We start from the raw sequence: 25,697 nt of genomic DNA, 5'->3' as shown, positions 1-25,697 counted from the left end.
AGAAAAGCACTCCACATTCTAGCCAGGCAAGGGTGCAGGGGTGTATCTGGCTAGGAGGGTAGCATGAAGCAGCGTGGCCTTGTGGAAAGAGCACGGGTCTAGGAGTCAGAAGGACCTGAGTTCTAATCCTGCCTCCACCACGCTCTGGGCATGTCACTCCCCTCCTCAAAAACCTCCAGTGGCTGCCTATCAACCTTCGCATGAAGCAAAAACTCCTCAGTCTTGGCTTCAAAGCTCTCCATCATCTTGCCCCCTCCTACCTCACCTCCCTTCTCTCCTTTTCCAGCCCACCTCGTCCACTCTGCTCCTCTGCAGCTAACTCCTCACTGTGCCTCATTCACGCCTGTCCTGCCTTCGACCCCTGGCCCATGTTCTACCACTAACCTGGAACGCCCTCCCTCCTCACATCCACCAAACTAACTGTCTTCTCCTCTTCAAAACCCTATTGAGAGCTCACCTCCTCCAGGAGGCCTTCCTAGACTGAGCACCCCCCTTTCCCTCTGCCCCTCCTCCCCTCCCCATCGCCCCTACTCCCTCCCTCTGCTCTACCCCCTTCCCCTCCCCACAGCATTTGTGTATATCATTTATTACTCCATTTACTTTATTAATGATGTGTATATATATATTATTCTATTGATCTATTTTGATGGTATTGATGCCCGACTACTTGTTGTTTTGCTGTCTCCCCCTTTTAGACTGTGAGCACATTGTTGGGCAGGGATTGTCTCTGTTGCCGAATTGTACATTCCAAGCGCTTAGTACAGTGCTCTGCACACAGTAAGTGCTTAATAAATATGATTAAATGAATGAAAAATAATAATAATAACGGTATCTGTTAAGTGCTTAACTATGTGTCAAGCACTATACTAAGCACTGGGGTGGATACAAGCAGATTGAGTTGGGCACAGTCCCTGTCCCGTTTGGGGCTCACAGTCCCAATCCCCAGTTTACAGATGAGGTAACTGAGGCACAGAGAAGTGGAATGACTTGCTCAATTTCACACAGCAGACAAGTGGCAGAGCCAAGATTAGAACCCATGACCTTCTGATTCGTAGGCCTGTGCTCTATCTGCTATGCCATGCTGCTTCTCATAAAAGCAGCAGGTTTGTCAATATCTGCTGTGTGAACATGGAGAAGTCACTTCAATTCTCTGTGACTCAGTTACCTCATCTGTAAAATGGGGATTAAGACTGTGAGCCCCATGTGGGACATGGACTGTATCCAACCTGCTTACCTCGTATCTACCCCAGTGCTTAGAACAATACCTGGCACATAGTAAGTGCTTAACAAATACCATAAAAAAAGAGCATAAAGAGAGATCAGGATGCTCAGTTTGCTTCTTCTCCTCCTGACATTTCAATCAATCGATGGTATTTATTTAATACTTAATGTGTGTAGAGCGCTACATTAAGTTGGGAACTTTGTCTTCGAGGAGCTTACTATAGAGCAAGGGAAATAAATACTAAAATAATTTCCAGAGAGGAGGAAGAAGGAAATGTGGATATATAAATAATAATAATGATAACAGTGACATTTGTTAAGCTCTTACTATGTGCCAAGCACTGTATTAAGTGCTGAGGTGGATATAAGCAAATCAGGTTGGACACAGTCCCTGTCCCAAATGGGGCTCACAATCTCAATCCCCATTTTACAGATGAGGAAACTGAGGAACAGTGAAGTGAAATGACTTGCCCGAGGTCATACAACAGACATGTAGGGGATCGGGGATTGGAACCCACAACCTGCCTGGCACATAGTGCATGCTTTATAAATACCATAAAAAACTTTATAAATAGTACGATTATTATTTTTAGAGGACCACAGTGTTGGTGGAAATATGGGCCCAAAATGGCACTAGATATCCCAGGCACTCTGACATTCCTCAATCCTAGAAGAGGTCCTGAGGGACAAAAATGGGAATCCTCCTTTTCTCCTTTCCTTTCATAATAATAATAATAATAATCTGTGATATTTATTATTATTGATAATGATAACAATGGTATTTGTTAAGGGCTTACTATGTGCCAAGCACTGTTCTAAGCACTGGGGTAGATACAAGGTCATCAGGCTGTCCCACGTGGGGCTCACAGTCTTCATCCCCATTTTCCAGACGAAGTCAGTGAGGCACAGAGAAGTGACCTGCCCTCAGTCACACAGTTGACAAGTGGCAGAGCCGGGACTAATAATAATAATAATGTTGGTATTTGTTAAGCGCTTACTACTAATAATAATAATGTTGGTATTTGTTAAGCGCTTACTATGTGCCAAGCACTGTTCTAAGCGCTGGGGTAGACATAGGGGAATCAAGTTGTCCCACGTGGGGTTCACAGTCTTAATCCCCATTTTACAGATGAGGGAACTGAGGCACGGAGAAGTTAAGTGACTTGCCCACAGTCACACAGCCGACAAGTGGCAGATCTGGGATTCGAACTCATGAGCCCTGACTCCAAAGCCCGTGCTCTTTCCACTGAGCCACGCTGCTTCTACTATGCTACTATGCTACTATGTGCAGAGCACTGTTCTAAGCGCTGAGGTAAACACAGGGAAATCAGGTTGTCCCACGTGGGGCGCACAGTCTTAATCCCCATTTTACAGATGAGGGAACTGAGGCACAGAGAAGTTAAGTGACTTGTTAAGCTCTTACTATGTGCCAAGCACTGTATTAAGTGCTGAGGTGGATATAGGCAAATCAGGTTGGACACAGTCCCTGTCCCAAATGGGGCTCACAATCTCCACAGCTGCCACAGCTGACAAGTGGCAGAGCTGGGATTCGAACTCATGAGCCCTGACTCCAAAGCCCATGCTCTTTCCACTGCGCCACGCTGCTTCTCGAACCCAGGACCGCTGATTCCCAAGCCCGGGCTCTTTCCACAGAGCCACGCTGCTAGATAGAGGGTAATCAGGTTATCCCACGTGAGGCTCACAGTCTTCATCCCCATTTTACAGATGAGGAAACTGAGGCACAGAGAAGTCAAGTGACTTGCCCACAGTGACACAGCTGACAAGTGGTGGAGTGGAGTTCGAACTCATGACCTGTGACTCGCGCGAGGAAGGAAAAGAAGGAGGAGGGCAGTGTGGTCCAATGGGTAGTGGAAAGAGCCCGGACTTGGGAGTCAGGGGTCATGGGTCCTAATCCCTGCTCTGCCGCTTGTCAGCTGTGTGACTTTGGGCAAGTCACTTCACTTCTCTGGGCCTCAGTTCCCTCTTCTGGAAAATGGGTATTAAGGCTGTGCGCCCCTCGTGGGACAACCTGATCACCTTGCATCTCCCCCCGCAGCGCTTAGAACAGTGCTTTGCACGTAGTAAGCGCTTAATAATAATAATGTTGGTATTTGTTAAGCGCTTACTATGTGCAGAGCACTGTTCTAAGCGCTGGGGGAGATACAGGGGAATCAGGTTGTCCCACGTGAGGCTCACAGTTAATCCCCATTTTACAGATGAGGTAACGGAGGCACCGAGAATAACGTTGGTATTTGTTAAGCGCTTACTATGTGCAGAGCACTGTTCTAAGCGCTGAGGTATACAGGGTAATGAGGTTGTCCCACATGAGGCTCACAGTTTTAATCCCCATTTGACAGATGAGGTAACTGAAGCACAGAGAAGTGAAGTCCCACAGCTGACAATTGGCAGAGGTAGGATTCGAACCCATGCCCTCTGACTCCCAAGCCCGGGCTCTTTCCACTGAGCCACGCTGCTTAACAAATATCATCGCTATTATTAGAAGCAGCGTGGCTCAGTGGAAAGAGCCCGGGCTTGGGAGTCAGAGATCATGGCTTCAAATCCCGGCTCTGCTACCTGTCAGCTGCGTGACTTTGGGCAAGTCACTTCACTTCTCTGTGGCCTCAGTTCCCTCATCTGTAAAATGGGGATGAAGACTGTGAGCCCCCTGTGGGACAACCTAATCACCTTGTATCCTCTCCATCGCTTAGAACAGTGCTTTGCACATAGTAAGCGCTTAACAAATGCCATCATTATTATTATTAGTGGAGGGGAGCCAGCGGGGGGTGGGTTCTGATCCTCCCCACTTGATACTTGTCTGCTGGGTGACCTGTGGGCAGAACAGTGTAAGTGACCTGGGCAGAACAGTGTGAAGTACATAGTAGGCGCTTAACAAACATCGCCATTATGATGATTTTTTTATTTTCTTCTTCCCGCCTCCCTTTATCCCCGCCTCCCGCCTCCTTTCCCGCCGGAAGTTGGGGATTCTTCCTCAGGCACCGCCTTCCAGGCCCCGGAAGAGCTCCCCGAAGGAAGATGGCGGCCGTGTCGGTGTGCAGCCCACCCTTGGGCGGCTTCTCTTTCGATAACTGCCGCAGGTATTAGGACGGGACCGGCGGGGGAGGGAGTGCCAGGACAAGGAGGGAAGGGGAGAGGGGTGGAGGAACCGGCGAGGGCCTTGAAGGCCTCGAAGGGCTGGGCTTTCATTAGCCTGGGCCTCCATTAGCCTAAGGCCTCCATTGGCCTGCCCCCTCCCGTGACTCAGGACAATCGGGCCCGGGCCCGGGCCTGACCCGGCCGGGAAGATGAAAAGTAGCCGAGGGAGGAGTGGAGGAAGAATTGGGGGGAAAGCAGAGAGAGAGGAAAACGGGAGGAGGAGGGTGGCCACCTCCTTATAGGCAGGGCTAGAAAGTGGCCAAGATGGAAGAAAGAGAGGATGCCGGGAAAAACGAGAGGATGAGTGGCAAGGCACAGGCAAAGAGGAGGAAGGGGACCAACAATGAAGAGGGGAATCATAGCAATAAGAATGACAAGTGGTAAGCGCTTACTATGGGCGAAGCACTGTTCAAACGCTGGGGGAGATACAGACTCATCAGGTTGTCCCCCGTGAGTCTCACAGTTCATCCCCCTTTTACAGATGAGGGAACTGAGGCATGGAGAAGTGAAGCGACCTGCCACAGGGTAATAGCAATAATAATGATGTGTTAAGCGCTTACTATGGGTGAAGCAGTGTGCTATTCATTCAGTAGTATTTATTGAGCGCTTACTATGTGCAGAGCACTGTACTAAGCGCTTGGAATGAACAAGTCGGCAACAGAGACGGTCCCTGCCGTTTGACGGGCTTACAGTCTAATCGGGGGAGACGGGCAGACGAGAACAATGGCAATAAATAGAGTCAAGGGGAAGAACATGTCGTATAAAGCGCTGGGGGAGATACAGGGTCGTCAGGATGTCCCCCGTGAGGCTCATAGTTGATCCCCCTTTTACAGATGAGGAAACTGAGGCAAGGAGAAGTGAAGCGACCTGCCACAGGGTAATAGCAATAATAATGACAAGTGTTAAGCGCTTGCTATGTGCCAAGCACTGGGGGAGATACAGGGTCATCAGGTGCCCCGTGAGGCTCAGTTAATCCCCCTTTTACAGATGAGGGAACTGAGGCACAGAGAAGTGAATTGATGTGCCACAGGGTAATAGTAATAGTGACAAGTGTTAAGCGGTTACTATGTGCGAAGCACTGTTCTAAGCACTGGGGGAGATACAGGGTCATCAGGTGCCCCGTGAGGCTCAGTTAATCCCCCTTTTACAGATGAGGGAACTGAGGCACAGAGAAGTGAAGTGACCTGCCACAGGGTAATAGTAATAACAATGACAAGTGTTAAGCGGTTACTATGTGCAAAGTACTGTTCTAAGCGCTGGAGGAGATACAGGGTCATCAGGTTGTCCCCCGTGAGGCTCACAGTTAATTCCCTCTTTTACAGATGAGGGAACTGAGGCACAGAGAAGTGAAGTGACTTGCCATAGGGTAATAGCAATAATAATCGCAAGTGTTAAGCGCTTACTATGTGCCGGGTGCTGGGGGAGATACAGGGTCATCAGGTCCTCCGTGAGGCTCAGTTAATCCCCTCTTTTCTAGATGAGGGTACTGAGGCACAGAGAAGTGAAGCGACCTGCCACAGGGTAATAGCAGCAATAATGACAAGTGTTAAGCACTTACTGTGTGCGAAGCACTGTTCTAAGCGCTGGGGGAGATACAGGGTCATCAGGTTGTCCCCATTGAGGCTCATAGTTAATCCCCATGAGGTAACTGAGGCACAGAGAACTGAAGTGACCTGCCACAGGGTAATAGCAATAATAATGACAAGTGTTAAGCGCTTACTATGTGTGAAGCACTGTTGTAAGCGCTGGTGGGGGGGGGGAATACAGGGTGATCAGGTTGTCCCATGTGGGGCTCACAGTCTTCACCCCCATTTTACAGATGAGGGAAGGGAGGCACAGAGAAGTGAAGTGACTTGCCCACAGTCACACAGCAGACAAGTGGCAGAGCTGGGATTCGAACCCATGACCTCTGACTCCCAAGCCCATGCTCTTTCCCCTGAGCCATGCTGCATTAGAACCCATGACCGACATGCAAGCCTGGGTTCTTTCCACATAATGATGGTGTTTGTTAAGCACTTGCTATCTGCTAGGCACTGTTCTGAGCGCTGGGGTAGATACAGGGTAATGAGGTTGTCCCACATGGGGCTCAGAGTCTTCCCCAGGTCACCCAGCAGACAAGTGACAGGTGGGGAGGATCAGAACCCATGCCCCGCTGGCTCCCCTGCGCTAATAATAATGATGGTATTTGTTAAGTGCTTACTACATGCAAAACAGTGTTCTAAGCGCTGGGGGGAGAAGCCATGCTGCATGGCTCAGTGGAAAGAGCTTGGGCTTGGGAGTCAGAGGTCATGGGTTTGAATCCCGGATCTGCCACTTGTCAGCTGTGTGACTGTGGGCAAGTCACTTAACTTCTCTGGGCCTCAGTGACCTCATCTGTAAAATGGGGATGAAGACTGTGAGCCCCACATGGGACAACCTCATTACCTTATATCTACCCCAGCGCTTAGAACAGTGCTCTGCACATAGTAAGTGCTTAACAGATACCAACATTATTATACAAGGTGATGAGGTTGTCCCACATGGGGCCTAGAGAAGTTACATTTTACAGATGAGGTAACTTGGGCCTAGAGAAGTTGACTCACCCAAAGTCACACAGCTGATAAGTGCCGTCCAGGATTAGAACCCACGACCCCTGGCTCCCAAACCCATGCTCTTGCCACTAAGCTACGCTGCAGTCAGTCAATAATAATAATAATGAGGGTATTTGTTAGGCATTTACTATGTGCCAAGCACTGTTCTAAGAGCTGAAGCAGTTTGGATAGGAAGTTAGGAACAAGTCAGATTTACATCGGGCAATTCCCCAAAGGTTGGGGTACCTATTTGGCCCAGAACTTCTCCCAGCCATTCCTCCTTAAACTTGTCACCTAGTGTTGGATCGAATTATAGCTAATTGTGTAGCTACTCTGTCCTCACCCCACCCCACCGAACCCTCCTCCCTACAACTTGCACTCCCTTTCCCCACAAGGTTGCTGATTCTCAAACTTTGTCTTTCTGCTCCTCGAGTTTTTTATTGGACAAGTCCTTGGAAGACTTTTTATTCTGCTTACTAGATCTGGACGGAATCTCTATCTGTCTTTTAATCTTCTTTTTACAGGCAAGAGATTGAAACTCTGCAGGGTATTCATTCATTCATTCAATAGTATTTATTGAGCGCTTACTAAGTGCAAAGCACTGTACTCAGCGCTTGGAATGTACAAATCGGGAACAGATAGAGACAGTCCCTCCCCTTTGACGGGCTTACAGTCTAATCGGGGGAGACAGGCAGACAAGAATAATGGCAATAAATAGAGTCAAGGAGAAGAACATCTCATAAAAACAATGGCAAATAGAATCAGGGTGATGTACATCTCATTAAACAAAATAAATAGGGTGATGAAGATATATACAGTTGAGCGGGTGAGTACAGTGCTGGGGGGGCGGGATGGGAGAGGGGGAGGAGGAGAGGGAAAGGGGGGAGAAGAGGGTTTAGCTGTGGAGAGGTGAAGTGGGGGGTAGAGGGAGCAGAGGGAAAAAGGAGGGAACTCAGTCTGGGTAGCGTATTAGAGGTCGTGGGTTCTAATCCTGATTCCACTGCTCTTCTGCTGTGTGACCTTGGGCAAGTCACTTAACTTCTCTGGGCCTCAGTGACTTCATCTGTATAAATGGGGATTAAAAACTGTGAGCCCCATGTGGGACAATCTGATAACCCTCTGTCTAACTCAGCGCTTGGAACAGTGCTCTGCGCATAGTAAGCGCTTAACATATACCATAATTATTATTATTAGGGTCAGCTTTACACTTTTGGGTTTTTGTTTTTTTGGAAGATCTTTAGTTCTTTCTAATATGTCATTTTTTTGCAGTGCAGCATCGCCAAAGCCAGAGAAGTTTTAGTGCAATCTCTTCTCACCAGTGGGCCTTAGAGAAACAGCATGGCTTAGTAGAAGGAGCACGGGTTTAGGAGTCAGAGGTCATGGGTTCTAATCTCGGCTCCACCACCTGTCTGCTGTGTGACTTTGGGCAAGTCACTTAAATTCTCGGTGCCTCAGTTACCTCATCTGTAAGATGGGGATTAAGACTGTGAGCCTCACGTGGGACAACCTGATGACCCTGTGTCTCCCCCAGCGCTTAGAACAGTGCTCTGCACATAGTAAGCGCTTAACAAATATCAACATTATTATTATTAAGCACTTACTACAATCGTTCATAACATTTCAGAGTTTCCAAATGCTCTAAGTATGGGGAACTAGCAACCCCACTTTACCAACCTAATTTCTACCATCTTGTTTTTAGGAATGCAGCCCTTGAAGCTGAGTTTGCAAAAAAGGGGCACAAGCTCCCAGCAGCCCGGAAGACGGGCACAACCATCGCCGGAGTTGTGTATAAGGTAAATGAAGGGCTCTGATTCCTTGTAACCGAATGCAGTATTCTCCTGAATTATTAGCAGGGTGCTTGGAGGCAACACTGAAGGCCAAGCTTTAGCTTGTCCCTAATGAAGTTTTTGTGAAGTACTTCGGAGCAGTGTCAATTTGAGGGTCTATTTGGTGGGGAAGAGAGAGCTGATAACCAGCCTCAATCCTCACTTAAATGTGCTATATTTAAAATGGGAATATCTCCTTTAAAAATTGCCCCAGTTGTGCCCTGCCTTGTGCACACATGCAGGCAAATGCCCCTTTCAGAAATTGGATATTTCCAGGAGTGTGATTACCTGGATGTGGACCAGGTAGTCCCTTGTAGACCACATGTTGAGAAACTCCCAGCTCGCTGAATGATCACCAATAAGAGTAAATGCCTGACACCAGTTTAAGTGACTAGTAGGTCAATGAGTTTTACTATTGTCTGGGCATCTTTCAGTCAGTCATATTTGAGCACTTGCCGTGTGCAGAGCATTGTACTGGGAGGGTACAGTATAACAGATTTAGGTGACACTTTCCGTGTCCACAAGGAGCTTGCATTCTAGAAGACAGGAAAGACGATATAAATAAATTGTGGATATGTACATAAGTGCTGTGGGGCTGAGGATAAGGTGAATAAAGGATACAAATCCAAGTGCCCAGGGTGATGCAGAAGGGAGTAGGAGAGGAGGAGATGAGGGCATAGTTGGGACAGGTCTTTTGGAGGAATTGTGATTTTAGTAAGGCTTGAAGGTGAGGAGAGTGATTATCAATCAAATGCAAAGAGGGAGTTCCAGGCCAGAGACAGAATGCGGGTGAAGCGTTGGCGACGAGATAGACGAGATCTAGGTACAGTGAGTAGGTTGGTGTTAGAAGAGTGAACTGTGTGGGTTAAGTTGTAGTAGGAAATCAGAGAGGTAAGGTAGGAAAGGGCAAGGTGATGGAGTGCTTTAAAGCCAATGGTAAGGAGCTTCTGTTTGATGTGGGGAGGTGTGGGCAACCACTGGACGTTCTTGAGGTATGGGTAAACATGGACAGAACACTTTTGCAGAAAAATGATCTAAGCAGTCAGTCATATTAGTTGAGCACTTACTATGTGCAGAACACTGTACTAAGCGCTTGGGAGAGTACAGTACAACAATGTAACAGACACATTCCCTGCCCATATCTCCTCCAAGAGACCTTCCCCACTTAAGCCCTCATCTCCTCTCTCCCACTCCTTCTGCATCACCCTGGGCACTTGGATTTACATCCTTTATTCACCCCACCTTCAGCCTCACAGCACATATGTACCTACATGTAATTTATTTATATTGTCTGTCCCCACCGTGCAAGAATGTAAGCTCCTTGTGGGCAGAGAAAGTGTCAACCAGCTCTATTATACTGTACTGTCTAGTGCTCTGCACACAGTAAGGGCTCAAATATTGATTGAAAGATGCCCAGACAATAGTTTAAAAGGGGAGGAGGACAGTAATATAAATAAATAAAATTGCAGATAAGTGCTGTGGGGTAGGGAAGAGGGATGAATAAAGGGAGCAAGTCAACACAGAAGAGAATGGGAAAAGAGGACTTAGGCCTCTTCAATAAGGCTCTGAAGGAGGGGAGAGTAATTGTTGGATACGAAAAGAGAAGGCGATCCTGGCCAGAGGCAGGATGTGGGCGAGAGGTTGTTGGTGAGATAGATGAGATGGCGGTACAGTGAGAAAGTTGGCATTAGAGGAGTGAAGTGTGTGGGCTGGGTTTGTAGAGTAGCGAGGTGTGGTAAGAGGGAGGCAGGTTGATTTGAGTGCTTTGAAGCCAATGGTCAGGAGTTTCTGTGAGCAGCAAAGTGAAATGTGTCCTGAAATGGAGAGGCAGAGTCAAGGAAGAGACTGAGGCAGTAGTCAAAGTGGGCTAGGATAAATGCTTGGATTAACATGGCAGCACTTCAGATTGAGAGGAAGGGTGGATTATAGTGATGTTGTAAAGGGAGAACTGGCAGGATTTGGGGACAGATTGAATATGTGGGTTGAATGAGAGAGAGAAAACGAAGATAATGCCAAGCTTAGAGGCTTGTGAGCCAGAGGATGGTAGTGCTGTTTACAGTGATTGGAAAATCAGGAGGGGGCAGGGTGTGGGTGCAAAATTCTGTTTTGGACACATTAAGTTTTAAGTGTCGGTGGGACATTCTGAAGGCAGGAGGAGATACGAGACTGCGGAGAGGGAGCGAGGTCAGGGCTGGCGATCTAGATTTGGGAGTCATCTGCATAGAGATGGTAGTTGAAACCGTGGGAGCAGAGTGAGTTCTCCATAGTGGATGTAGGTGGAAAATAGAAGGGGACCTGGAACTGAGCCTTGAGGGACATTCCACTTGTCAATTGCATTGTCAAAGAATCCATTTTTTTATTATTATTATTTCGGCCAGAGGCGCTGCCTTAACCGGTAAGATGATTGGGTTTGTGTTAGCCGAATTAGTGATAAAATAGACTGTTCAGTTGTCCGTCTTATACAGTGTTTCCAATTTCTTCTAGGATGGCATAGTTCTTGGAGCAGATACAAGAGCTACAGAAGGAATGGTGGTTGCTGACAAGAACTGTTCAAAAATACATTTCATATCTCCTAACATCTAGTGAGTACTAAAATCTGTTCATGTTTAGAATGAAGTGGAGTCTCCTTTGAAACCAAGTGTCGATGTTAATGCATAATAAGACAGTCAATCAGTGGTATTGATTGAGAAGCAGTGTGGCCTAGTGGATAGAGCATGGTGCTGGGAGTCAGAAGGACCTGGGTTCTAATCCTGGCTCTACCACTTAATAATAATAATAATAATAATTTTGGTTTTTGTTAAGCGCTTACTAGGTGCCAAACACTGTTCTATGCGCTGGGTAGATACAAGGTAATTAGGTTGTCCCACATGGGGCTCAGTCTTAAACCCCATTTTCCAGAAGAGGTGACCGTGGGCAAGTCACTTAACTTCTCTGTGCCTCAGTTACCTCATCTATAAAATGGGGATTAACTGTGAGCCTCACGTGGGACAACCTGATTACCCTGCATCTACCCCAGCGCTTAGAACAGTGCTTGGCACATAGTAAGCACTTAACAAATACCAACATTATTATTAAGTGACTTGCCCAAAGTCACACAGCTGATAAGTGGCAGAGCCGGGATTAGAACCCACGACCTCTGACTCTCAAGCCCGTGCTCTTTCCACTGAGCCGCGCTGCTGCTCAGTCTTAATCCCCATTTTACAGATGAGGTAACTGAGGGCCAGAGAAGTTAAGTAACTTGCCCAAGGGTCACACTGCAGACAAGTGGCAGAGCTGGAATTAGAATCCATGACCTTCTGACTCCCAGGCCCCTGCTCTGTCCACTACGCCATGCTGCTTCTTTACCACTTGTCTGCCATGTGACCTTGGGCAAGTTGCTTAACTTCTCTGGGCCTCAGTTACCTCATCTGTAAAGTGGGGATTAAGACTGTGAGCCCTATGTGGGACACGGACTGTGTCCAACCTGATTAGATTGTAGCTACCTCTGTTCTTAGTACAGTGCCTGGTATGCAGTACGTGCATAACAAATACCATAGAAAAAATTGAGCCCTTATGTGCCAAGAACTGTACTAAGAACTTGGAGTGTACAATATAACAGCGTTGGCAGACGTGTTCCTTGTCCACAATGAGGTTGCAGTTGAGACGGGGAGACAGACATTAATATAACTAAGTAATTTATGAGATATAATTTAACAATATGCACAGATAGAGCTGTGGAGTTGAGGGTGGGGGGAATAGCAAATGCCCGGAGGTCACAGATTCAAGTATATAGGCGATGCAGAAAGGAGAGGGAGCTATGGAAAAGAGAGCTTAATTGGGGAAGGCCTTATGGAAGAGCTGTGACCTTAATGCTCTGAAGGTGGGGAGAGTGGTAGTCTGGTGTATTTGGACTAGGAGGGCATTCCAGGCCAGAAGGAGAATGTGGGGAAGGGGTCAGCAGTGATATCTCCCCCGTTTAGACTGTGAGCCCATCACTGGGCAAGGATTATCTCTATCTGTTGCCTAATTGTACATTCCAAGCCCTTAGTACAGTGCTCTGCACATAGTAAGTGCTCAATAAATACTATTGAATGAGTGAATCGGGGCACAGTGAGTAAGCTGGAGCTAGAGGAGTGAGGTGTGAGGGTTGGATTGTAGTAGATCAATGAGATGGGATGGGATGGGATGGGATGAGCTGATTGCTTTAGAGCTGAAGGTTAAGGAGTTTTTGTTTAATGCAGAGGTGGATGGTCAACCTTTGGAAGCTCTTGAAGAATGGGGTGAGAGAGACTGAACTATTTCTAGAAAGATAATCTAGGCGGCAGAGCGAAGAATGGGCTGGAATGGGGAGAGAACGAGACAGGGAAGAGGCAGATGCCATAGGCAAGGCAGGTTACTACTCGGATCAGCATGGTAACAGTTGGGATTGGGAGAAAAGGGCAATGTTTTGCAATGTTGTGAAGGTAGAAATAACAGTTGATAAAGGATTGCTTGCTACCTGGCGTAAACTGGGTTTTGGGAGTAGCAAATGACTGGTGAAGACAACAGATGTGCTCATAATGTACTGTCAATCTTTGTTGTACATTTACTTTATGCTTAATGGAAATGATCAAGAAGTTCCACTGGCCACCAGTCGGTTGCCTCGATAACTATCAGAACCCCGTCTTCCCTTACCTTCCCGAAAACACTTCAGTCTGATTGCTCCTTTCTCATTGCCTTCAAACATGCTCAAATTGCCTCTGCACTAAAAAGTATTTTCTCGATCCCACTGCTTCTTCTGGCTGCTGCCCCACTTTTCTTCTCCTTTTCCTGTTTTAAATCACCGAATGGGTCATATGCTTCCTTTTCCTCTCTTCCAAATCCCTTCTTCACCTACTGCAATCTGGTGTCTGCCTCTCTCACTGCAAGGCTCCGGTCTCCAAAGTCACCAATGACTTCTGCACCAAAGCTAATGATCTGGACTCCAATTTCCCTTGTCCTTTCCCTATCTTGGACACTGTGGATTATTTTCCTTTCTCCTATGTTAAAACTATCAATTACTAAGTGCTTACTATGTGCAGAGCACTGTACTAAGCATTTGGGTGAGTACAGTGTAACAGTTGGTAGATTCATTCTCTGCCTGCAAGAAGTTTACAGTCTGATCTTGGCTTCATTGACAGGATTATGTCCTTGTTTTCACTCTGCCTCTCTGGCTGCTTTTTTGTCAATGTCATTCATTTGCAGATTCCTGGGGGGGCCCTCAAGGCTCTGTTCTGGATCCCTTTAACTCATTTTACTTTATATTCACTCTCAGGGAGCTCATCTTCTCTTCTGGCTTCAGCTTTCACCTTTTGGTGGATAACTTCCAAATCTATCATTGCTATCCCAACCTCTCCCTTCCACCTGCAGCCTCACATTTCCTCTTGTCTGCATGCTGTCTCCAGGTTGATAGCCTTCCAGCACCTCAAAATTAATAGAATGAAAACCAAGCTCTGCATATTCCTATCTAAATCCTCTTCTCTGTATAACTTTACCATCACTGTTGATAACCACCAGCACCTCTCTGTTTCTGAAGCCTGCAACATTAACCTTGATTTTTCACTGTTTTCAACTCGCTCATCCATTCTGTTGCTTTTCCTCCAAAACAGTTCCATAAACCACCCTTTCCTCCCCATTCAAACAAACCCGATCCCAACCAGACAACTGTATTAGCCTCCTCAGCAGTCTTCTTGCCTTCAGCCTCTCCGCTGTTCAGTCTGTACTTCACTCTGATCCTGGATCATCTAAAAGGACATCATTTTGTACACACCTCTCTAGGTCTCAAAATCAGCAGTGATTATACATTCATTTGCTCATCAGACACTCCAGACCACTTTAAGGCATTTCATCTACCCATTTCCTTTTATCTCGCCACTGTCTTCTGCTGCACCCCAGCTCACCCACTCCAGTCTTATAGGCATGGAACACGTCTACTAACTCTGTTATATTCGTTGTGGGTAGGGAATGTATCCACAAATTCTGTTGTATTGTACTCTCCCAGTGGCTTAGTACAGTGCTCTGCACATAGTAAATGCTCAGTAAATACCACTGATTGTACTCTCCCAAGTGCTTAGTACAGTGCACTGCACACAATAAGCACTCAGTAAATATGATTGATTCTCACTGTGCCTCATTCTTAACTCTCCCACCTCCAACCCCTGTGTCATTGCACTTCCTCCTGCCTGAAACTCATTCCCCCTTCAGATCTGCGAGATCTTAGCCCTTCTCATCTTCAGAACCCTTTTGAAATTTCATCGCCTCCAGGAGAGTTTTCCTGATTAATTTTTATTCTGCCTAGATCACATTCTCTTTACTGTCATCTGAGTTCCCTGCACTCAGTAGTTTTCATTGTACTTTCTTACGTATTTTGCATACTATGCTATTTGAACACTTCTCCATCCTATTTACATATTAATGCCTCCCCAACTAGATTATAATAATAGTTATGGTATTTATTAAGCACTTACTATGTGCCAAGCATTGGGATAGCTGCAAGATAATCTGGTGGATACAGTCCTTGTCTCTCTTGAGATTCACAGTCCAAGGGAGGAGTCCTTGTCAACAGGATTCCTGGTATATTGTACTCTCCCAAGTGCTTAGTGTGGTGTTCTGCATCCGGAGGGTACTAATAAATATTGATTCATTGTTAACTGCAAAGCAACCTTTAAATGGAGTTTTCTAAATGGCTGTTAATGTTTTTCAGCTGTTGCGGAGCTGGGACAGCTGCTGACACTGATATGACAACCCAACTGATCTCTTCCAACCTGGAGCTCCATTCCCTTTCCACTGGACGCCTACCTAGAGTGGTTACTGCAAATCGAATGCTTAAGCAGATGCTGTTTAGGTAACTGGTTTCCCAGTGTTCAACTATTAGCCTATGTGAAGGAGTCTCACAAAGCCAGTTAACCATTCAACTTTTATGCTAAAGAACTTTTTTGGAGGATGGTATTAAGCACTTACTATGTGCCAGGCACTGTACTAAACCCTGGGGTAGATACAAGATACTCAGGTTGGACACAGTCCATGTCCCACGTGGGTTTCATGGTCTTTAATCCCCATTTTACAGATGAGATCCAAGGCATAGAGAAGTGAAGTGACTTGCCCAAAGTAACACAGCAGACAGGTGGTGGAGCTGGGATGAGAACCTGAGTCCTTTGACTTCCAGGCCTGTGCTGTCTTCACTAGGCCACGTTGCTTCCCTATCTTTGGAGTTATCTATTAGTATTCCAAGAGGGAATAGCTATTTTAAAGTCAATCTTTCTAAAAAAAAAATCTGTTTCAGTAGCATACTTTGATGTTATTAATGTGTCTCATATTTTTATCTTGTACCCTCCCAAGCATTTAATACATTGCTGTGCACACACTAAGTCCTCAATAAATGATTGCTAGACAGTGGAATTTCATGGTTCATACCCAGTATTAAGGTGCAGAATTTTGTTGGTAATTTCAAATCAGCATCATCATGAGACATGGTAACATGTTAACCTCACTAAGCTAACTATAATAGATTTTTGAGTGAATGTGTGGCAGTTTAGTACCTGTTTTTGTGGCCATCAAACATTCAGGAAAAGGTAACAGATATCAGGCAGAGAAGCAGCGTGGTTCATTGGAAAGAGCACGGGCTTTGGAGTCAGAGATCATGAGTTCGAATCCCAGATCTGCCACTTGTCAGCTGGGTGACTGTGGGCAAGTCACTTAATTTCTCTGTGCCTCAGTTACCTCATCTGTAAAATGGGGATTAAGACTGTGAGCCCCACGTGGGACAACCTGATTCCCCTGTGTCTACCCCAGCGCTTAGAACAGGGCTCTGCACACAGTAAGTCCTTAACAAATACCCACATTATTATTATTATTATTATTAAAATGGGGATGAAGACTATGAGCCCCACGTGGCACAACCTGATCACCTTGCACCTCCCCCAGCGCTTAGGACAGTGCTTTGCACATAGTAAGCGTTTAACAAATACCACCATAATTATTAGTCTTATCACTATATTATAACCCAGAGAGTGCCTGTTGCCTAGATTACCATTCTTAGAAACTGGGGATAGTTCAGGAGGAAAAAATGTTTAAGTGACTAAAGGGATGGTCAAAGGGATCTTATGAGGAAAGAGTAAAGGCATCGGAAAAGAGAAGGCTTTGGGTTTGAGTCTTTGAAACTGTCTTGATTTTCAGTCAGTTGGTAATATTTATCGATGTTAGCGAAGGCCCCTAAACAACTCCTCCCTGGCCCCTATCCGAGCAGTTGTACCACAGCAAACGATACCCAGTAGGCGAACAGAGCTGAGTTTATTGCCTCTGTTTGCCCCATAGGCCCTTGCCCCCCAGTAGAGTGCCCCTCTGCCGGATGACCCAGAACCCCGGCTCGCAGGAATGAGAACACGTGTGCATGCGCAGGAGGGAGCTAGTGAGAGCCCTTTAGAGAAAACCTCGAAAGCCTAAGCCAAAAAAATCCCCATCTGCCATGGGGGCTCACATTTTATCACCTGTGTTTCATTTTAAGTGCTGCCCAGAAGTTGAAGCGCTGTTGGTCACTTCATTCCCTGTCCACAGTTTCCACTCTGCAGGCTTACTAGGTACTGGCATGTTGCATACATTTGACTTGACCTTTCAGATCAGCTTCTTGCCATGTAAAAATCATCTTCACTGCTGCACTTTTGGAGGTGGACAGGTCTACCCCTATTTGCAGGAAGGCTTCTGGGCAATTTCCGTTTGGTATTAGCAAGTCTATCTCTTTATTATCTCTAGAAGCCCCATCTCTTAATGAACAATCTTACTGTTATCTTGGGGAGCAGGTTCCCCTGGAAATGGTGGCAGGCGTCTCAACATTAACCAGGCACCTAGTAAGCGCTTGCGTGGCTTAGTGGAAAGAGTAAGCGCTTGCGTGGCTTAGTGGAAAGAGTGCCGGCTTGGGAGTCAGCCGTCGTGGGTTCTAATCCCGGCTCCGCCACTTATCAGCTGCGTGACTTTGGGCAAGTCAGTTCACTTCTCTGTGCCTCAGTTACCTCATCTGTAAAATGGGGATTAAGACTGAGCCCCACATGGGGACAACCTGATGACCTTGTATTTACCCCAGCACTTGGAACAGTGCTCGGCACATAGTAAGCCCTTAACAAATACCATTATTATGAAGCAGCGTGGCTCATTGGAAAGAGCATGGGCTTGGGAGTCTGAGGTCAAGGGTTCAAACCTCGACTCAGCCACTTGTCAGCTGTGTGACTTTGGGCAAGTCACTTAACTTCTCTGTGCCTGTTACCCCATCTGTAAAATGGGGATTAAGACTGAAAGCCCCACGTGGGACAATCTGATCACCTTGTATCCTCCCCAGCACTTAGAACAGTGCTTTGCACATAGTAAGCGCTTAACAAATGCCATTAGTTATTAACCCTTTCCTTCCCTAACATCTGGGGATGTTTTGTGTGCAGAGCACTATACCAACTGCTTGGAGGATTACAACAGAAGACATGATCCCTCCCCACAGAGAGCTTCCTGTCTGGCCGCGGAGCCAGACGTAAGCTAATATACAAATAGGAGGAACTGCTCAAATAGAGTTTGTAAAACAGTCTGTACAAAAGTATAATGAGAAATAGTAAGTGTAAATGGGCTCTGGTGGCACAGTAGTGCTGAGGTGATAGTTGGGAGGGAGGAGGAAAGCAGGGAGAGAACAGCATCAGTGAAGCCAAGGTTAGTTAGCTTTACCAGGAATGAGGAATGTCCCAGGGTCTAAGGTGGCTGACACCTCAAGGAACATTAAGATGGGGTAAATACAGGCCATTAGGTTTGGCAACGGAGGAGGCCTTGGTGACCATGGAACATGAGAAGCAGCATTACTTAGTGGATAGAGCACTAGCCTGCGAGTCAGAAGGACCTGGGTTCTAGTCCCAGCTCTGCCACGTGTCTGCTACGTGACCTTGGACTAAGTCTCTAAACTTCTCTGTTCCTCAGCTACCTCATCTGTAAAATGAGGATTAAGATTTATGTGGGACGGGGACTGTATCCAACTGGAATATAGTAAGTGCTTAACAAATACACCCCTTGCCACCCCCAAAAAATGCCATCTCAGTGTTTGGGAAACTTTTTTCTGAAGATACTGACAAGTTGTACATATTCGTGGAATACCAAAAAAGGGACATGGGTTTTATGCCATAACAGGAGAGAATTTATATATGTTATTAAACATTGTTTTTGCTTCTGTTGTGTGAACCATCAGTTTTAAAATTCTGGGACAGAATAATTGTGTTATTTATTAAGCACTGTATTAAGCACTGGAGTAGATACAAGATAGGTCCACATGGTGCTCACAGTCAGTATAGGAGGGAGAGCAGGTATTGACTCCCCATTTTGCCAAAGAAGGAACTGAGGCACAGAGAAGTTAACTGACTTGCCCAAGGTCACACAGCAGACACGTGGCGGAGCTGGGACTGGAACCCAGGTCCTCTGACTCCATGGCCTGTGCTCTTTTCCACCAGGCCATGCTGCTTCCCTGAGTGTGTGTGGCTGTGATATTGATTTAAAAAGACAAGTTTCAAGGATTATTTAATTATTTTGCTTTCTGGAGTTAGGAGACTGAATTAGGTGACCTCTCAAGGTCACTTCTAGGTATATTATTCAGTGAGAAGTTGATAAAGGCTATGGTGGATCATAAAGTAGTAAAACGATTCAGGTGGCAGGTTGCTGAAAGTCACCACTAGAAGTGGACATCATTAGCGTTTCTGCCTATCTGAGGTGAGAACTCATGTGGAGTTACTGTTTAGTACAGCGTGGAGAAATTAAATACTTAAATGAGAATATAAGGGTACTTCCCAAAACACTTGAAAATGCTAATAAGATAGGTTTCTAAACATTGGATTAGCATCTGGCAGCAGCATTTGATTAGACTACTTAGACTAATTAAGCAATTTGTTTTACTTAAGATTTTTAGCTAATGCTCTCTTCTAGGCAGGCAGTTCACGCTTACCTCCAGCTGTTCCGGTGAGATAATAGATTCTAGAATTCTGACTGGCTAGAACTACAGGTGCTTTATTAGCAAAAGCATCTGAGTGTCTGAATGCAAGGAAGGTTATATAGCTCACCTTTATCTCTTCCATATCTTTTATTCCACTTTTCCAAAAACAGTTTGTAGAACTGGAAAAAAAAAAAGAACGTACAACTGCCTGTCTGATATAGCCATCACTAACTCCTCACTCTAGGCTTCAAGGCTCTCCATCACCTTGCCCCTTCCTACCTCTCCTACCATCTCTCTTTCTACCGCCCACCCAGCACGCTCCGCTCCTCTGCCTCTCGCCTCCTCACCGTCCCTCGGTCTTGCCTATCCCGCCGTCGACCCCCGGGCCACGTCCTCCCGCGGTCCTGGAACGCCCTCCCTCCTCACCTGCGCCAAACTGACTCTCTTCCCCTCTTCAAAACCCTACTTAAAACTCACCTCCTCCAAGAGGCCTTCCCAGACTGAGCTCCTCTTCTCCCTCTACTCCCTCTACCACCCCCCCTTCACCTCTCCGCAGCTTAACCCTCTTTTCCCCCCTTTTCCCTCTGCTCCTCCCCCTCTCCCTTCCCATCCCCTCGGCACTGTACTCGTCCGCTCAACTGTATATATTTTCATCACCCTACTTATTTTGTTAATGAAATGTACATCGCCTTGATTCTATTTAGTTGCCATTGTTTTTACGAGATGTTCTTCCCCTCGACTCTATTTATTGCCATCGTTCTTGTCTGTCCGTCTCCCCCGATTAGACCGTAAGCCCATCAAACGGCAGGGACTGTCTCTATCTGTTGCCGACTTGTTCATTCCAAGCGCTTAGTACAGTGCTCTGCACATAGTAAGCGCTCAATAAATACTATTGAATAACCATTTAAATATCAGAAGAGTTGGCTTTCTAATGCAATCCTTAGGATTTACCAGACCCATCGGGAGTAGTTTGGATTTGCCTAGGAGGCAGGGCGATAGATATTCGCCTCTGCCACTTGTCAGCTGTTTGACTTTGGGCAAGTCACTTCACTTCTCTGGGCCTCAGTTCCCTCAGCTGTAAAATGGGGATTAAAACTGTGAGCCCCACATGGGACAACCTGATCACCTTGTCCCCCCCAGCGCTTAGAATAGTGCTTGGCACATAGTAAGTGCTTAACAAATACCACCATTATTATTATATTGCTCAGAAGGCTGAATTTAAATCACGTAAATTCACGTAAATTTTGTTGTTGGCAGTCTGAGCACCGGCCAATGTGTATGAGCTCCCTCTGGTGGCTAATATAATGCATAAACCTTTGAAAAATGAGATGAATTAATCAATGGTATTTATTTATTTTTAATGGTATTTTTTCAAGTGCTTACTGTGTGCCACGCAGCGTACTAAGCACTGGGATAGAAACAAGCTAATCAGTTTGGACACCGTCCGTGTGCCGCATGGGGCTCCCGGTCTTAATCCCCATTTAGCGGAGGAGGTAATTGAGGCCCAGAGAAGTTGAGGGATTTGTCCAAGGCCGCGTTCATTCAATAGTATTTCATTCAGTAGTATTTATTGAGCGCTCACTATGTGTAGAGCGCTGTGCTAAGCGCTTGGAATGTACAAATCGGTAACAGATCGAGACAGTCCCTGCCCGTTGACGGGCTTAAAGTCTAATCGATGGCAGACAAGTAGCGGAATCAGGATTAGAACTCAGGTCCTTCCGACTCCCAGACTCTTGCTGGGTTGCTTACTATGTGCAGGGCATTGTCCTAAGCACAAAGGAGAGTATAATACAGTAGAGTTAGTAGAAATGTTCCCTGTGCTTACCCTGTGGTAAACGTTTGGGCGATGACAATGCAGTTGAGTTGGTGGACATGGTCCTCGCCCACAGAGAGTTTACAATCTTGCTCATCCTCTGGGCGAAGCAGAATGGCTTAGTGGATAGAATACATGTGACTTCGGGTAAATTGCTTAACTTCTCTGGGCCTAAATTACCTCATCTGTAAAATGAGGATTAAGAGTGTGAGCCCCATATGAGACAGGGACTGTGTCCAACCTGATTAGCTTGGATCTACCGCAGAGGTTAGAAGAGTGCTTGGCACATAGTAAGCGCTTAGCAAGTACCATCATCCTCATTATCATTTAATAATAGGAAAAGACCTAAAACTGTCTCAAGGCCACCTGCCCTCTTATTCCTAAGGACCCCTTGACTAGGCTTGGAAAAAAGAACATGAAACACTGCATTAGGCCTTTAAAGTACTAAGCCACAAGAGCTTTTTATTGGGGAAGGTATTCCTACCGTCCTCACGTTCCTGTAATTTTATAATTTATAGAACTGTGTTATGTACTGTGTTCATGTGCTCAAGGGAAAGAGCGAGAGGGTTTTGAGCCTTAATTCTGTAAACTCTGCATTGCCATCAGGTTGTGTTTCGTTTGTGTCTGCATGCCCAACGTGATGAACTTAAACAAGGTAAACTTGTTTTCTGGGACTCTCAAATAATAATAATAATAATGTTGGTATTTGTTAAGCGCTTACTTCGTGCAGAGCACTGTTCTAAGCGCTGGGGTAGATACAGGGGAATGAGGTTGTCCCACGTGAGGCTCACAGTCTTCATCCCCATTTTACAGATGAGGGAACTGAGGCACAGAGAAGTGAAGTGACTTGCCCACAGTCACACAGCTGACAAGGGGCAGAGTTGGGATTATAACCCATGACCTCTGACTCCCAAGCCCGGGCTCTTTCCATTGAGCCACGTGGCTTCTCTGTTTGAGGAGCATAAGGACATAAGAATTGCCTTAGTGAATCAGACCAATAGCCTAATCCAACCATATATTATGTCTGCAATATTGGCAATAAGGCTTTTGGAGGAACCATGTCATAGTTTCCCTCATTGACATTTGTCCTAATAGCTACAGATTTGTGGATAGACTATCTAATCTCCCTAATTCTTTCTGTTTTATCCCTAACTTTCCACTAGCTCATTAGGATTTCTCACCCATGATTTTATCTGACCAAACTCTTCGTGAGCGTTGAGAACTCAGTTTATAGACATTCCAAAAAGAAAATTAGTGAACTTATCAGAAGAGTTCAGGTCTTTTTACTCCGTTTCCCTAAACTAAGCGGATAAATCAACCCTTTTAATGTTTGAACGTTAAAATGGCATTCTCGGGTTTTGTCTGAGGATTTTCCAATCCCTTCCTTCCCCCTCCCAGGTGTCCTATTTCTCTTTCAGGCTGCATTGTCAGTTGAAAAGACATGGGGTATTGTTTTCAAGGAGCTCTCTGTATTACCCACATAATAGTTATCTTCAGAGGTAGCGCAGGAACAAGATTGGTGGGAATGAGAGCAAGAGTAATGCTGGTCAAACCCTTATTACTAGTGCTTCCCCATAATTGTGGTATTTAAGTGCTTATTATGCTCCAAATTCAGGCACAGTCCCAGCTCACAGTCTGAGAGTAGGAGAGAGCAGGGATCTTACCTCCATTTAGTGGATGTTTCTGATTGATGTGTAGAGGAATGGTTAAAATCTCTGAGAATTTTTGATTAGTCAGATGTGTACAGGACAAGTGTCCTTGAAACAGTAAAAAAATGTGGTTGGGAAAGGGAAAAAACTGGTGCCAGGAGACCAGCAGTGAAGCAGGGCTATACCAAGTGATGGACCAGGATGGTGCCTGTTTGGATGGAGAGGAAGGGGCATATCTGGAAAATGTTATGGGGACAAAATTGATAGGATTTAATGGTAGGCTGAATATATGAGTTGAGAGAGGAGTAATCAAGGATAATGCCAGTATTGCTTCAGAGACGGATAGATACGTAGGTTGTGTTAACATTACATGGGTTCTTGTTCCTGAGACATCTCGTCATTTTTGATGGGAAACTCACTGTCACTGGAAAGGCAGTATATAAATCATATCCACATACAAAAATGAAGGCACCAGTTAGATTTACATACCGGGTCCCCCCCTCCCTGAAGAGCTTAGAGTGCTGTACAGAGAGCTCTAAACTTGGTGTTTCTAAAGCAAAAGTGGGCAGTTCTCTTGGCTGAAGGGCCTCTTAGATACTTTTACAAATCTGTTGAAGGCTGCACACAGACTTCTTGTTGTCCTGCTCGAGTGGGATGGGTTGAAGTGTTTTGAGGCAGAAATGGCTGCACTTTTGTCTTCTGTGGCTCATAAGGGTCTCCGAGCCGGTGGAGAGCCCCAACGCAGCTGGAGAGAGTGGGGGCCGTAGCGGTGGTTCCAATTAATGGTTGGCCCAGATCCAGACCAGAGTGAATCAGTTGGTGGGTTTAACCTGGCCTGAGGGCCATATTTTTCCCAGCTTTGATCTAACATAAAATTTTAAATCTGAGAAATTGGGAAATAAATCTAAAGGTACAAGCAGGGTGGTGAGGGGGGAGGCTCGGGAGTGAAAGGAAGAGGAGGCAATGTAAAATCAAACCGAAGGGCAAGGGATACTGAAGCCTTCTAGGTGTCAGTGATTTAGGTGACATAGGCCACTATTATTCCAGCAGAAATGCACTTCTGTTTTTCCTTAATTCAAACCAAATCATGCGACTATGGTTTGAATTGCCTTGTCTTTATGGGAGCGAAGAGAACTGTGTGTATTATTCAGAAAATACAATGAATAAACTAAATTGAATGTTGTATAGTAATGTTGGAGCACTTTCAGTATTGTTTAATGTTAAAGATATGTATTCTTTTCTGTTTAGTTTCGTGTGGCGCGTTCTCTAGAGTGTCAGCTCCTTGTGGGCAGGGAATGGGTCTACCATTTCTGTTGTATTCTCTCCCTAAGACTTAGTACAGTGCTGTGCGTACAGTAAAGCGCTTAATAAATACAATCGATATGGCTAGAACAGTCTTTGAGGCCATCTGCTAAGTGTTTTGAAAAATAAGCTATTCCATCATCCTCTTTTTTTTTTTTTTTACACAGATCATTGAGCCCCAGGGATGCTAATGAATTGGTCAATCAGTTGTATTTATTGAGCATGTACTGTGTGCAGAACACTGTACTAAGTGCTTGGGAGAGTACAGTATAACAATACACCAGAAATATTCCCTGCCCACAACGAGCTTAAAGTCTAGATGGGGAGACAGGCATTAATATAACGGTCATATCTAGATAGTAACAGATTAAGGTTAAAGAATCACCACCTCTGATTTGGTTAATCTTCTGAACCCTTCTTGTTGAAAATAAAATAATCAACAAGGTGAAGCTAATGGTGAAGCAATTAGAAAAATGCTTAATTTTTGCACTTTGGGCTTGTTAAGACTAAAGTGAATTTCAGGCTCATTTTTTTTTCTCCGCTCTCTTGCTACTTACCAGATACCAAGGTTACATTGGTGCAGCCTTAGTCTTAGGGGGAGTTGATGTCACTGGACCTCACCTCTACAGCATCTATCCCCATGGATCAACAGACAAATTGCCATACGTTACAATGGGTAAGTTGTAGGATTGTTCCTGGTTCTGTTTAATATCTTCATTCTGTTGCTTTTGAGAACCCAAGAATCAACTTCCAAGTGGCCGCCATATTATAATAATAATGTTGGTATTTGTTAAGCGCTTACTATGTGCAGAGCACTGTTCTAAGTGCTGGGGGAGATACAGGGTCATCAGGTTGTCCCACGTGGGGCTCACAGTCTTAATCCCCATTTTACAGATGAGGTAACTGAGGCCCAGATAAGTGAAGTGACTTGCCCACAGTCACACAGCTGCCAAGTTACAGAGCAGGGGTTCAAACCCATGACCTCTGACTCCCAAGTCCGGGCTCTTGCCACTGAGCCAGTCTTCCATTTCAGCCGTGACCCTTAATCTGTAAAATGATTTTCCAAGTTGATTAGCAAAATTTGTAGTCACAACACACATTTGAGTTTGTCAGCCCACTTTGTTTTAGGAAAATAAATGCTAGGTTTTTAAGTCTCCTTAGAAGTCAAAGGAGAAGCAGTTAAAATATTCTTTGTCAGAGGAGTTGTCTCCATGTCTTGAA

The 25,697-nt window shown here is 45.6% G+C and overlaps 1 protein-coding gene across 1 annotated transcript in view; it reads left to right on the top strand.

Annotated features, from left to right (window-relative positions):
- The first annotated feature begins 4,218 nt into the window (after nucleotides 1-4,218).
- PSMB7 (proteasome 20S subunit beta 7) overlaps nucleotides 4,219-25,697 on the top strand; it is a 68,853-nt gene continuing 47,374 nt past the window's right edge. Inside the window, exons 1-5 of the mRNA XM_029064048.2 lie at nucleotides 4,219-4,316; nucleotides 8,644-8,737; nucleotides 11,255-11,352; nucleotides 15,471-15,611; nucleotides 25,037-25,152. Coding sequence (XP_028919881.1) covers nucleotides 4,255-4,316; nucleotides 8,644-8,737; nucleotides 11,255-11,352; nucleotides 15,471-15,611; nucleotides 25,037-25,152 — 511 coding nt within the window. The 5' untranslated portion in view covers nucleotides 4,219-4,254. The remainder of the gene's footprint in view (nucleotides 4,317-8,643; nucleotides 8,738-11,254; nucleotides 11,353-15,470; nucleotides 15,612-25,036; nucleotides 25,153-25,697) is intronic.

Source organism: Ornithorhynchus anatinus, chromosome 4, assembly GCF_004115215.2.
Source record: "Ornithorhynchus anatinus isolate Pmale09 chromosome 4, mOrnAna1.pri.v4, whole genome shotgun sequence".
Taxonomy (NCBI): Eukaryota; Metazoa; Chordata; class Mammalia; order Monotremata; family Ornithorhynchidae; genus Ornithorhynchus; species Ornithorhynchus anatinus.
Note: the sequence above shows the minus strand (reverse complement) of the source record. Positions and strands in the feature narration are given on the sequence as shown.